Genomic DNA, 12,500 nt, shown 5'->3' on the forward strand with positions numbered 1-12,500 from the left:
TACAGTATATATATATATACATTTTGTTATTGTATATGTGTTTGTATCTGTTCTGATTTATGATACGAATCAGGTTAGACCAAATCCCTTTCGTCTGCTTCCCTACTCGTTATCGATAACACACTCATCAAATAAATCCCGAAGCCAATCTCATTCAAATGATCCATGTTGGGGGAACGGCACTGGGATTTTGCCCCTGGGTCCTGGGATACTACTCCCTGGGTGATTGTCACCGGGGGCATTGTCCCTGGGATACTGACCATATTTTTGCCCACTGGTCCAATATGATTTTAAAAACAGAATCAACAAACCTAATATCCTCCATCAGAGATGTTTCTCTAACCTAAATAAAATCGTCTAGCAAAAACAATAATAGCATACGGAAATGTATACACTTATGAAAAGGACATCGTTAGTAATTGTGATATAATTAACGTTTTTGTTCTTTTCAATAATCTTCCACTCACCAACGCGGTCTCGTTTTCAAATCCATCGCCCCATCACGACGGCGACATGACGTCATCAAACTGACGTCATCGAGTCACCGTTCAAACGACGCTCGCTCATTGGCTGCCTATTAAGAGAATACACGTACCCACATACCTCTCATTCCTCGTTGTGCCAGAAATACACAAAGTTGTAAGCAAATATCGGCCTTACAATCATTTACTGGTAAATAATTATTCCATTATTTCCATCCCACCATTACAAGTACTATCATGTCACTTATAAGGTACACATCCTGCTCTACCCAACGGTCACCATGGTGTTGACCTTCTAGTGAATAAAACTCCCTGGTAGTGGTGCATGATGGTCTAGACTCTCAAAATGTGGGCTTAGACCCCAAAAATCTGGGCCTAGACCCCCATGATTTGGTCTTACATTAGGCCACCGAAATGCAGACCCATGCGTCCGTTGGATCCCCCAAGTCACTGTGCTCTATCCAATGCACCTACACAAAAGTAAATGTTATCAAACACTGTAAATTGTAAAATAGAATATATTAGATTGATACACTACATGTCTTCATCAAAATTATTTTCACCAAATGTTATCATTGTTGTTGTTATTGTTACCATTATTATTCCCAATATTACTATTATTATTAATTATTAATTATAATTATTATTACTATTATCATTATTAATACATTATTATGTTTAGTCACATGACAATCTAAAAATGAAATTTAAATTGAAATAATTGAATATAACAAAACAAAACAAATTTCAATAAAATAAGATCAAATATATATATATATATATATATATATATATATATATATATATTATATATATATAAATGCAAAATAACCACAGAAGGGAAACTTGTAGACAGTACGTACTTTCGTATATTGCATCTTCAGTCTGAAGATGTAATATACGATAGTACTTACTGTCTACAAGTTTTCCTTCTCCTGTGGTTATTTTGCATTTTTGTATCACGGTGGTGTGATTGCTTGCATATATATATATATATATATATATATATATATATATATACATATATATATATATATATGAGTGGAAGGGTGGTGAGTTAAACACAAAGAACAGTTGGAGTTTTATTCACTGACGTTTCGTCCTTACCAGGACATTCTCAAAGTACATACAGTTTCAGAAAATTAACAGCTTATATAATCCATCCTTGCCGTGTTCCCATCCCTCTATACTCTCATCCGTCCTCTACCCGACTCCGACTATGTCACTTCTCCCTCCGTTCTCAATTGTCCTTTTTACCTCCTTGACAATCAGAGTACTTACCGCTCCTGCTAATTTTATAAACCCTTCCCTATGGTTGATGCAGGGGTGGGAAGTAATGTAGGCTGCCTCCACTATTTTTCTTTTCTTTTTCTCTAGACCTTTGTGGAGCACCTCTATCTTTTTCCAATCTGGAAGATGACCACATTGGTCTAAATGAACTACTAGCGAGTTGGAGGTTCTGTGAGCTCTGACGTCATTTTTGTGCTCATATGTCCGTAGCTCCACTGATCTTCCCGTCTCTCCATAATATCCTAACGGACAACCACCACATGGTATATTGTAAATCGCGCCCTTCTCTATATCCTTTTCTGATACCCGGAAGGACTACTGCACAGATTGAGGAAGAAAGCAACGGTAATAATGAGAAGGAAGAAGGACGACTGGTCCGGAGAAGGCAGGGCGGAGTTTTTGTCCGTCCCCAACTCGAAGTACGCGGAGGAGTTGGGACATATTCTCACAAAAGCGGGTGTGAGCGTTGCTTTCTCCACGGGTAAAAAATTAGGAGAAGTTGTCAAGAATAGAAATAAATCAGAAAAGGATATAGAGAAGGGCGCGATTTACAATATACCATGTGGTGGTTGTCCGTTAGGATATTATGGAGAGACGGGAAGATCAGTGGAGCTACGGACATACGAGCACAAAAATGACGTCAGAGCTCACAGAACCTCCAACTCGCTAGTAGTTCATTTAGACCAATGTGGTCATCTTCCAGATTGGAAAAAGATAGAGGTGCTCCACAAAGGTCTAGAGAAAAAGAAAAGAAAAATAGTGGAGGCAGCCTACATTACTTCCCACCCCTGCATCAACCATAGGGAAGGGTTTATAAAATTAGCAGGAGCGGTAAGTACTCTGATTGTCAAGGAGGTAAAAAGGACAATTGAGAACGGAGGGAGAAGTGACATAGTCGGAGTCGGGTAGAGGACGGATGAGAGTATAGAGGGAGGGGAACACGGCAAGGATGGATTATATAAGCTGTTAATTTTCTGAAACTGTATGTACTTTGAGAATGTCCTGGTAAGGACGAAACGTCAGTGAATAAAACTCCAACTGTTCTTTGTGTTTAACTCACCACCCTTCCACTCATTTGTCTTACATACTTCAATATATATATATATATATATATATATATATATATATATATATATATATATATATAAATAAGTACATAAGCTATATAAACCCCTGAAAGACAGACCCAAGAGGTCCGAGAAAGCTTCGATGTGGGGCAGTCTGCCCGAGCGAGCTACTGGTTCAGCACAAAAATCTGTACACACGGAAGAGAGAACATTCACAAATGCAATCCCGGAAATCACAAAGTGAGGATAGGAAAATAGTCACACACATACACACACACACACACACACACACACACACACACACACACACACACACACACACACACGCACCCACATACGGACAGCGCACTGAAGATTTAACATGATCGGTTAACATAAACTGTCGATGATTAAATTAACAACGTATCAGAGAGGCTGTAAACTGCGGCAAAGCTGTTGCGGGGGGGGGGAGGAGGAGGAGGAGGAGGAGGAGGACGAGGAGGAGCAGGAAGGAGTTGGAGGGGGAGGAGGAGGATGAAGCATAAGGATACGTGATTACTGGAGTGAGGTGTGTAAGGGGCGAGGGGGGGAGGGGGGATGTTATGATGGGAGAGGAGGGGAGGGAATTGACTATCAGTGACAGTTGCAGAGTTGCATGCAAGTGTTATGTACCATTGCAGCCTTATGGCTAAAGCATGACTTTTACTACTACTACTACTACTACTACGACTACTACTACTATTACAATTAGTACTTCACGCACACATGTTCAAGCCAAAGGTAATATACTACTAAACCATGTTAGTATGACGTGTTGTTATATGCATTACACAACTACTAGTAAAAATTACTACCATTATTACTACTACTACTGCTACTGCTACTATGATCATTGCTACTATCATGAATATCAACAGCCAAACACTATCAAGTGTACCAATATCACTATCCTCTATTACCAGCATTACCACAGTTAATGCTCAAGTAACTATATTGCACAACTACCTATAACTACTTTTTAAAACGACAAATTTCCAATCCACCATTACAAATACTATCATGTCACTTATAAGCTATTAGTTAACTTTAATCGTCTATACTTGCAAGGTTACATACATACATACATATACCAAGGCTTTTTCCCCCTTACAAGGGAGGTAGCCAAAAAGGGAAAGGCATAAAAACAATCCCACCCATTTCATCCCTACATACACTCCACACCCCTCCCACCCTCCCTCTCATCTGAGCACCTCCTGGATGACGGGTCATCCCTGCACCCTGCCCACCGCCCTGGGTCAGAAGCAGTGTCGCAAGACACAGCACATCAACAGCAAGGCCGCTTCATTTAATCGGCGACCCCCCCTCTCCGTCCCCCCTTGCATATAAGGAGAGGACGGGGAGAAATCCCTTCGGGCTGATACAACCCACTTTTCCCTCTCTACATCGATCTAGCTCATTTCAGCTGTAGTTTCTACAAAATTACTTTCACTCTTTTTAATATTACTAAAACAACACCTGACATTACAACTACAAATTTAACTACTTCTAACAAATATAATCTTTTTACCTATCCTAAGCTGTTTTTCCTTTTCCGATACAATTACCAACGGTTCATGGACTAATATCATTACTCAAATAGTTCCAATATTCTGTTACCTATTGCACTACATCTATCTACAACTATTACCTAGTGTGCTACATCTCACTACAACAAATATTAGTATTACTACAATTGCTATAATCGTGCAGTACTTTTTTATCACTTAATCTATACTCACTCTCCAGCCTCGCCATGTTGTTGTTGTTGTTGTTGTTGTTGTTGTTTTTGTTGTAAATGTGTTGTGAAACTTCGTTATTATACGGAGTTATGAATGGATGGCCTAGATGATAGGGTTAAGTGGTCGTGATTATTATCTATTAATTATTATTATAATTATTATATATTCATATGGTTATATGGCCTTACGAGTTTTTACGTCGTACCTGTGTTATTTTTATTTTTGTATATATTTGAGCACCACTCTTATATAATACAATGTTATGATTAATTAGGTAGTTTGCTGTGTGTAGTTTGTCGGGTCGACTACACCAACTACAGAATTCGATCACCTGGCTAATTCAAGTCGAACACTTCCGTTTTGTCACACTAGAGACGGCGTTGCCCGAAACACTTGATAAAAGACTATAATTCTTCTCTTCGCCTCTTGTGAGCTGTTCAAAGGTCCGTCTGTGTTGCATACTTCGTTGCTCTGTTGTTGTTGTTATTATTATTATTATTATTATTATTATTATTATTATTAAGTTTTCCACATTTGCATATACGAGATTTAATAAGAATAAATATAAAAAAGTGTTCTTGTAATCGTAAGGTTCAAATACCAGCGGATGTGTGTATATTTATTTTTTCTAATTATCTACGGTGACTATTCGTTTGGCATCAAAGGCAACAACAGACGCCGATCTGGACTGGAATTCAAAGTCGTCGTCGCTGTCAACCGTCAACAAGGAGGGAATCGAACGAAGTTGATCATAAAAGTGTCTAATATCGACCTTAGAAAAGTCATATATTCAAATAACTTCGTCTTTAGAACTAATCACACATATACTGGTACGTATATATTTATATATATGCACATATATAAATACATACATACCAGTATATATATATATATATATATATATATATATATATATATATATATATATATATATATGTTAACGTACGCTGTATTATATGCCTTTAAAGAACTTGTTTTTTTAATCTAGTATGATTACTAATGAACGAAGTGCGGTGAAGCTGGGTATTTATTTTTATTTTTTACTCCCCCAAGTCCCTGTGTTTGTACCCTCGATTACTAAATGCCCAGTAAACTACCTAAAAATGGCGAATAGGTGAGTGGCAAAGATGCACTACATTAAGGGATATTTTACTTTTCTCACTTATTTACCAAAAAATGTCTAGGTGGATCTACTTTAGTCAAAATTCATTCATGGCTTTCACTATGCTCTGAGAGTACGCACGCACGAACATCCATGCCTAAGAGAAAAAAAAAAGGTAGTCAGAAATGCGCTATATAATGTATTCTATTTATTATTATTATTATTATTATTATATATATATATATATATATATTTTTTTTTTAGGGTCTGCCGCGCCGTTCTTATCACGAATTAATCCCGGCGACGGAGAAGTGAAAATTTCTTTGACATAGTTCGAATTCCGGGGGAAGGGTGGTGCTTTTGGCAGGGCGATAGTTGTGGTGTTAGAAATGGTGTTAGATGATGGTGGTAGTGGTGTGATCTGGGGCGGTGCAAACGGCTCGTGGTGGTAACAGCGGAGGTGACGGTGGTGGTGGTAGTTGCGGTGGTAGTGAGTTCGTGTGGCAGAAGACGTACAAATGGCGGTATGGTGGTGACAGTGGTGGTGGTGACTGCGGCAGTGGTGGTGGGATGGTGTTAATAACGTGGGAGACCACGGGATATTTTTGGCGGGTAAAATAATGATAATAATAATAATAATAATAATGATAATAACAGAGGGTGTGATTCAGCGCAGTTATCGAAAGAAACCCTAACAACGCCGCTAGAGATGATGATGGTGATGATGGTGGTGGTGGTGATGGTGACTTTGGTGGTGGTGGTACCGGTGTTGGTGGTGATGGTGACGGTGGCGGTGGTGGTACTGGTGGTGGTAGTGGTGGTGGTGATGGTTGTGTGGAAGAGGTGGCGGTGGTGGTGGTGGGCCGACGAAGTAGAACACCGGTGTATGTCTCTTATCGCCTCCTGGGATCTGCAGACCAAAGTTGGGGGAGGATCAGTCCACAGTGGGTCTCAAAAGTCCCCCACCAACACGCTAAACATTATCATTATTATATGTGTGGATAGGCTTGTGGAGAGACAAAAGGTACACTAATTAATTGTACACTAAATAAAATGGATCATACGTGCAAAGGGGTAGACACAGCCATGTGCTCCTAAGCACCTACACTCAGGCACATTCAACAATACTAATACATACATACATATATATATATATATATATATATATATATATATATATATATATATATATACATGTATGCAAAAAGATCACAAAACCACGTGATCCAATAAATTGCTGAATAACCACAAAGGAAACAGCAAAAGAAATTATAATTCCCAAGCGCTTTCATGATATTTCACACCCTCAGGGGAAATATTTGAATGTGAAATATTACGAAAGCGCTCGGGAATTATAGTTTCTTTTCCGGTTTCCTTTGTGGTTATTCAGCATACACATATATTATATATATATATATATATATATATATTTATATATATATGTATATATATATTATATATATATATATATATATATATATATATGTGTGTGTGTGTGTGTGTGTGTGTGTGTGTGTGTGTGTGTGTGTGTGTGTGTAATCAGCACGTTAGACAATACATTACATAGCTACTGTACATGTACATATACCTATACTACTCTCATTTTAAGAAAAGCACTCTTAATACACGTACAAACACACACGCGCACACACACAAACAAACGCACACACTGACCCGTGTACGAGTCGACACATCATTCCACCCGATATGACGTCATCACCACGTCACTTCTACGTCATCACCACCTTGACCAACATCCACTATAGCGCGTCTACATGACCATGACATCTGCTTGTAGCATACAATATGTACATGCCGATTCTACAACACACCGGCTTCCCTAACATGTTTATACAAGAATACAACACAGCTCCCTCGTTACACTACAGGTCGAGAGACTACAGTGGCAAAGATAAGCCCACAAACCCAAGGTAGGTTGGTGGGGTTGGGGTTTGGGAAGGGAGGGTGGGGTGGGGCTAGGGGTGGGGGCGGGAGGAGGAAGGTGGAAGTGAGATTGGAGGTTATGTGAAATGAAAAAAGAGACTGGATTTCTTACGGGCCAAATGGTCTTTTGTCCCGACACAGTGTCGATTTGTTGATTGTGTTGTGGAGCGAATGATGTGGGAGTATGTACCGTTAGAGTATACGTGAGGGTTTTTACCATGATAGTATGTACCGTCAAAGTATTTACGTTGAGAATATTTACTGTCAGAGTATATACCGTGAAAATATTTACTGTGGGAGTATCTATCAATGATCACAGTTGAGAAGTGGGAGGGGGGGGTTCATTCTAAGTGAATAAAATCGCCTGAAGACAGCTACTATTGATTCACTGGGGTGTCACAAAAACCAAGGGGTCTCCTGGCGAAGGATACTTTCGGAACTTTAATGGCTTCTTTATTACCTTACTTATGATTAACATTGTTTACGAATAGTAATTAGTTCTTCTTTGGGAAGAATTGTGGTTATTAATTAGGAATGATAAATAAACAAACGTTTCACCTACCGCCTGACAATGCCAGATGACCTTTTTATTTAAGGCCAAGAATGAGCGGGCTAAGCCCAATGGGAGATTCCCATTAAACGGATTAAAATCAAAAGTTGGCTGCCAGAATATGAAAGAGTAAGGGCAAGCGTAGTATAGTTCTATAAAATTAAATGAAATATATTAAAATTGTTGGAATCGGCTTACTCCGTCAGGCCTCCGCCCACATCGGTGACGTATAATTTAAAGACGTTAGGGTTGGTACCGTGACTTGTTAAACTAATAACAGCGGATTTTGGTTCTACGTCACTGGGAAGGGGGCGGCATCTTAAGTGAGTTAAGGTGATGCCAGAAATGCATACACACATACACACACACACTCACACAAAATCCTTTCCTTCTTGTGTGTGTGTGTGTGTGTGTGTGTGTGTGTCTATATATATATATATATATATATATATATATATATATATATATATATATATATATATATATATATAATATGCTAACAAGAAACAATGGTAACATGTGTTCAATTATGCATGAGTAACCACTGGGAAAGATAAAACTAAACGAAGCAGAGTGCTTTCGTATATTACATCTTCAGCGCAAAGTACATGGAAAGAAAATATTACAGGAATAATATGCATACACAGAGGAATACGGGAAGGAAATAAGGTGAGACGCCTGTCCCGCTTTGGGGCCCCCTGGAGTGACGTAGGGGACGAACTAAACATTAGGCTAGACCCCATGGAGACTGTTGGGAGCATCTTGAGGTCACAAGAGGCCACTTAAGATTTAGGTATTACATTCTTAACGATTTACATATTTGTTGACACATAAAATTATTCAATTTATATAAACCATGATGTAGATTTATATTATGATCCTGGGTGGTCTGGATCAAACCACATTCTATTACGTTTCTTACCACCATATTATCACTAAAAGTAATAGATATGTTTGAATATGCCGCTAGAATTGTTTCAACCTCTTACAATTTTCTTGTGTTGTTTGATTCTTCTGTTTAAGGGTTTGGTAGTTTAACCTATTTAGAATTTGCTACACATTTTTCAAGGAATTTTGTAAATGCATCCTTTTTTACATTTGATCCTATTATTAATCAGCAAATATTTGTACTGGTATTCTTGAAAACTACATTCACGTGAATTTTTTCTATATATCTGGGACATATAATTTTTTTCTTGAAATGGTAAAATTAATAGATTATGTTTACTGAAAGATGTTTATCTTGCAAAAGCGTGGGCAATATCCAGGAATTGTTTAGCGTATTTTAAATTATACCCAACGTTAAAAACATTTCTGATTTCTTCGTCAATGTATTCTTCGCTGTAGATACGTAAGGCTCTAAGAAACATAGTTGACAAGACTGATTTTTTAACGTTATTAGGATGGGAAAAATAATCATGAATATAAGAACATATATTGGTTGGCTTGCGATATACTTTCAATTTGAGTCGGTTATTGTGGCGGAGGATAGTGCAATTGAAAAAAGGTGAAGACCCATCTTTCTCTATTTCTAATGTGAATTTAATGGAATCAACAAGTGTGTTCAATTTAGGTAAAGCTCGTGCACATTTCTATCTGTAGAAGGTAAACATAAGATACCATCCATGTATCCAAGCCATGGGATGTTGAAAGAAATTATTTTTCTCAAAATATAAGTCTAAAAAATTCCATATTTAAATTATTTAAGTGGGCTTCTGTGACCTCAAGATCCCCCACCAGTCTCGATGGGGTCTAGCCTCCTATTTAGTTGGTCCCATACGTCACTCTAGAGGGACCTCAAGAAGTACCATTGTCTCACCTTATTTCCTTCCCGCATTCCTCTGTTTATGCACATATATATTTAGCAATCCTCTCTTTCCACGTTCTTTCCTCAAAATATTTAATACAGGAAAGCTCTAAGCTTCGTTTAGTTTCTCTTTCCCAGTGCTTGTTTATCTACATACTATATATATATATATATATATATATATATATATATATATATATATATATATACACATGTACATATATACATATATATACATATATGTATATATATGTATATATAAATATATATGTATATATATATATGTATATGTATATGTATATGTATATATACATATCCTATCCGAGAGCTGACACCTTGACGTGGTGGATAGGCTTGAGAATCTTAATGACTACAAAAGCTATGTCGATAGAGAGTCAATCTCTGCAGGGTCACCCATATCGAACAGGTTTTGTAAGAAAGATCAGACAAAGAGCAGCTCACACGCACAGTCGCAGGACCCACTGCAAACTGGCACGTCCCTGATGGCGAACAGGGAAACTCCTCATAGATATATGGGGTACCGTCATAATGACGGCGTGGACCATTGGGCACCCTATGGATATAGGGCTTCACCGAATATATGAATAAGGTGACACCAGAAAAATATCTCATCAGAAACCAGTTGGAACGGAGGTGAGATTACTGCCAACCCCCCTTCATAGCAACCATGAACATCACAACCAAAACAAAATCGGGCGTTCCTGTTGGATCACCGTCTCCTAAAGGTCCAACCGCATTGCCTCGTGTGCTTACGGTCAGTGTGCCCCCGAATGTGAGCAAGCACTGTCCAAGCAGATCCAAGTCTTGGACATTAAACAACATGAAGGAAATGAAGATCTATACTTACAACGTAAGAAGTCTCTCAGAAGATCACAGGCTGGAGAGTTTAATGGAAGAACTAGATAACATCAAGTGGGACATCGTAGGACTGAGCGAAGTCAGAAGAGCGGAAGAAAAGCTGATACAATTACAAGATGGTCACCACCTGTTCTACTATAGAGGTAAGGACAAAGAAAGATCTAGTGGAGTAGGATTCTTGATCAACCGAGAGGTTGCTGGTAACGTAGTCAAACTCAATAGTTTGTCAGACAGGGTAGCGCGGATTGTGATTAGGCTATGTAAAAGGTACACTCTAAAAATAGTTCAGGTTTATGCACCAACTTCACAGAGTTCAGACGATGAAATTGAGTCCTTCTATGATGATTTAAGTCAGGTAATGGATCAAGAAAAAAGTAAGTACACGTTGGTAATAGGCGACTTTAATGCTAAAGTGGGGAAGAAGATAGGCGATGAGACATGCATTGGTAATTTTGGAGTAGGTGAAAGAAATGACAGAGGCGAGATGTTAGTTAATTTTGCAGAGAACTACAACATGAGGATAATGAACACTTTCTTTCAAAATCGTGTAGGTCGTAATTGGACGTGGAGAAGTCCAAATGGAACAACAAAGAACGAAATAGACTTCATATTAGGAGATGAGAGCAAAAGCGTTAACAATGTGACGGTGATAAATAAAGTCAACATAAGTAGTGACCATAGAATGGTAGGTTGCACAGCTAAATTCAATTTCAGAGCCGAGAGAAATAAACTAATTTTAAGAAAGAAAATAAGCCTTGCAAAGGTTAAGGATAATAATAAGAAATTTCAGTTAGAAATTAAAAATAGATTCGAAGCTCTAAAAACTAATGAGGAAACCGTGGAAGATATTAATTTGAATTTAGTGAATATCATTAGAGAATCGGCAGAGAAAGTAGGAAGTACAAAAAACATTAGAGAAAACAAATACTCCCAAGCTACTAATGACCTAATTAAAAGAAGAAGGACCATGCAGATTAAAAGCAGGAGAGACGAAATAGAAAGAGTAGAACTAAACAAGCTGATCAACAAAAGGCAGAGATTAGAGAAAAGAAAGAGAAACATAAATGAAATAGAGGAAACTATTCGGAAGGGTAAAAGTATTAAAGTGACCGAGCGCAAACATGTTTTAGGAAGACAGCAAATGATATGTTTGAAAGATAGAAATGGAGAAATAATTAAATGTAGAGACAAAATGGTAAAAAGAGTAGAAGAATTTTACCAAGAGCTTTATTCGTCGAAAACCGTAGTTGAATCAGTAAATTCATGTGTAGACATTAGTAGTGTACCAGAGATTACAAAGGAAGAAGTAGAATTTGCTCTAAAAACTATGAAACGGGGAAAAGCACCCGGGGAAGATGGTATATCGATAGATCTGTTGAAAGACGCAGGGAAATTAGTTCATATTAAATTAGCTCAGTTGTACACCCAGTGCTTACGTCAAGAAAGCGTTCCTGATGCGTGGTGCAATGCTATAGTGATTTTGCTTCATAAAAAAGGAGACCAGAAGGACCTTAGTAACTATCGACCGATTAGCTTGCTCTCAAATGTATATAAAGTATTCTCCAAGATCCTTACAAATAGACTAAGTCAGGCTTTAGATGGAAACCAACCGAGAGAACAGG

At 38.0% G+C, this 12,500-nt stretch overlaps 1 protein-coding gene across 11 annotated transcripts in view; it reads right to left on the minus strand.

The window, feature by feature from the left end:
* The window catches only part of enc (R3H domain containing protein encore), a 609,003-nt gene that overhangs the window by 353,536 nt on the left and 242,967 nt on the right, over nt 1-12,500 (minus strand). For 2 of the 11 annotated variants that reach the window (XM_076175161.1, XM_076175160.1), the window contains exon 1: nt 4,597-5,471. The exons of 2 other annotated variants lie outside the window; for them this stretch is intronic. In XM_076175161.1, coding sequence (XP_076031276.1) covers nt 4,597-4,612 — 16 coding nt within the window. In that variant the 5' untranslated portion in view covers nt 4,613-5,471. Of the gene's footprint in view, nt 1-2,958; nt 2,978-4,596; nt 5,479-6,462; nt 6,609-12,500 lie in introns of those variants that run through there. 7 more of the 11 variants (XM_076175152.1, XM_076175162.1, XR_012965819.1 and 4 more) reach the window with 7 other exon arrangements.

The sequence above is a fragment of the Oratosquilla oratoria genome, chromosome 37 (genome assembly GCF_046742065.1).
Source record: "Oratosquilla oratoria isolate Oo_2021 chromosome 37, ASM4674206v1, whole genome shotgun sequence".
Classification (NCBI taxonomy): Eukaryota; Metazoa; Arthropoda; class Malacostraca; order Stomatopoda; family Squillidae; genus Oratosquilla; species Oratosquilla oratoria.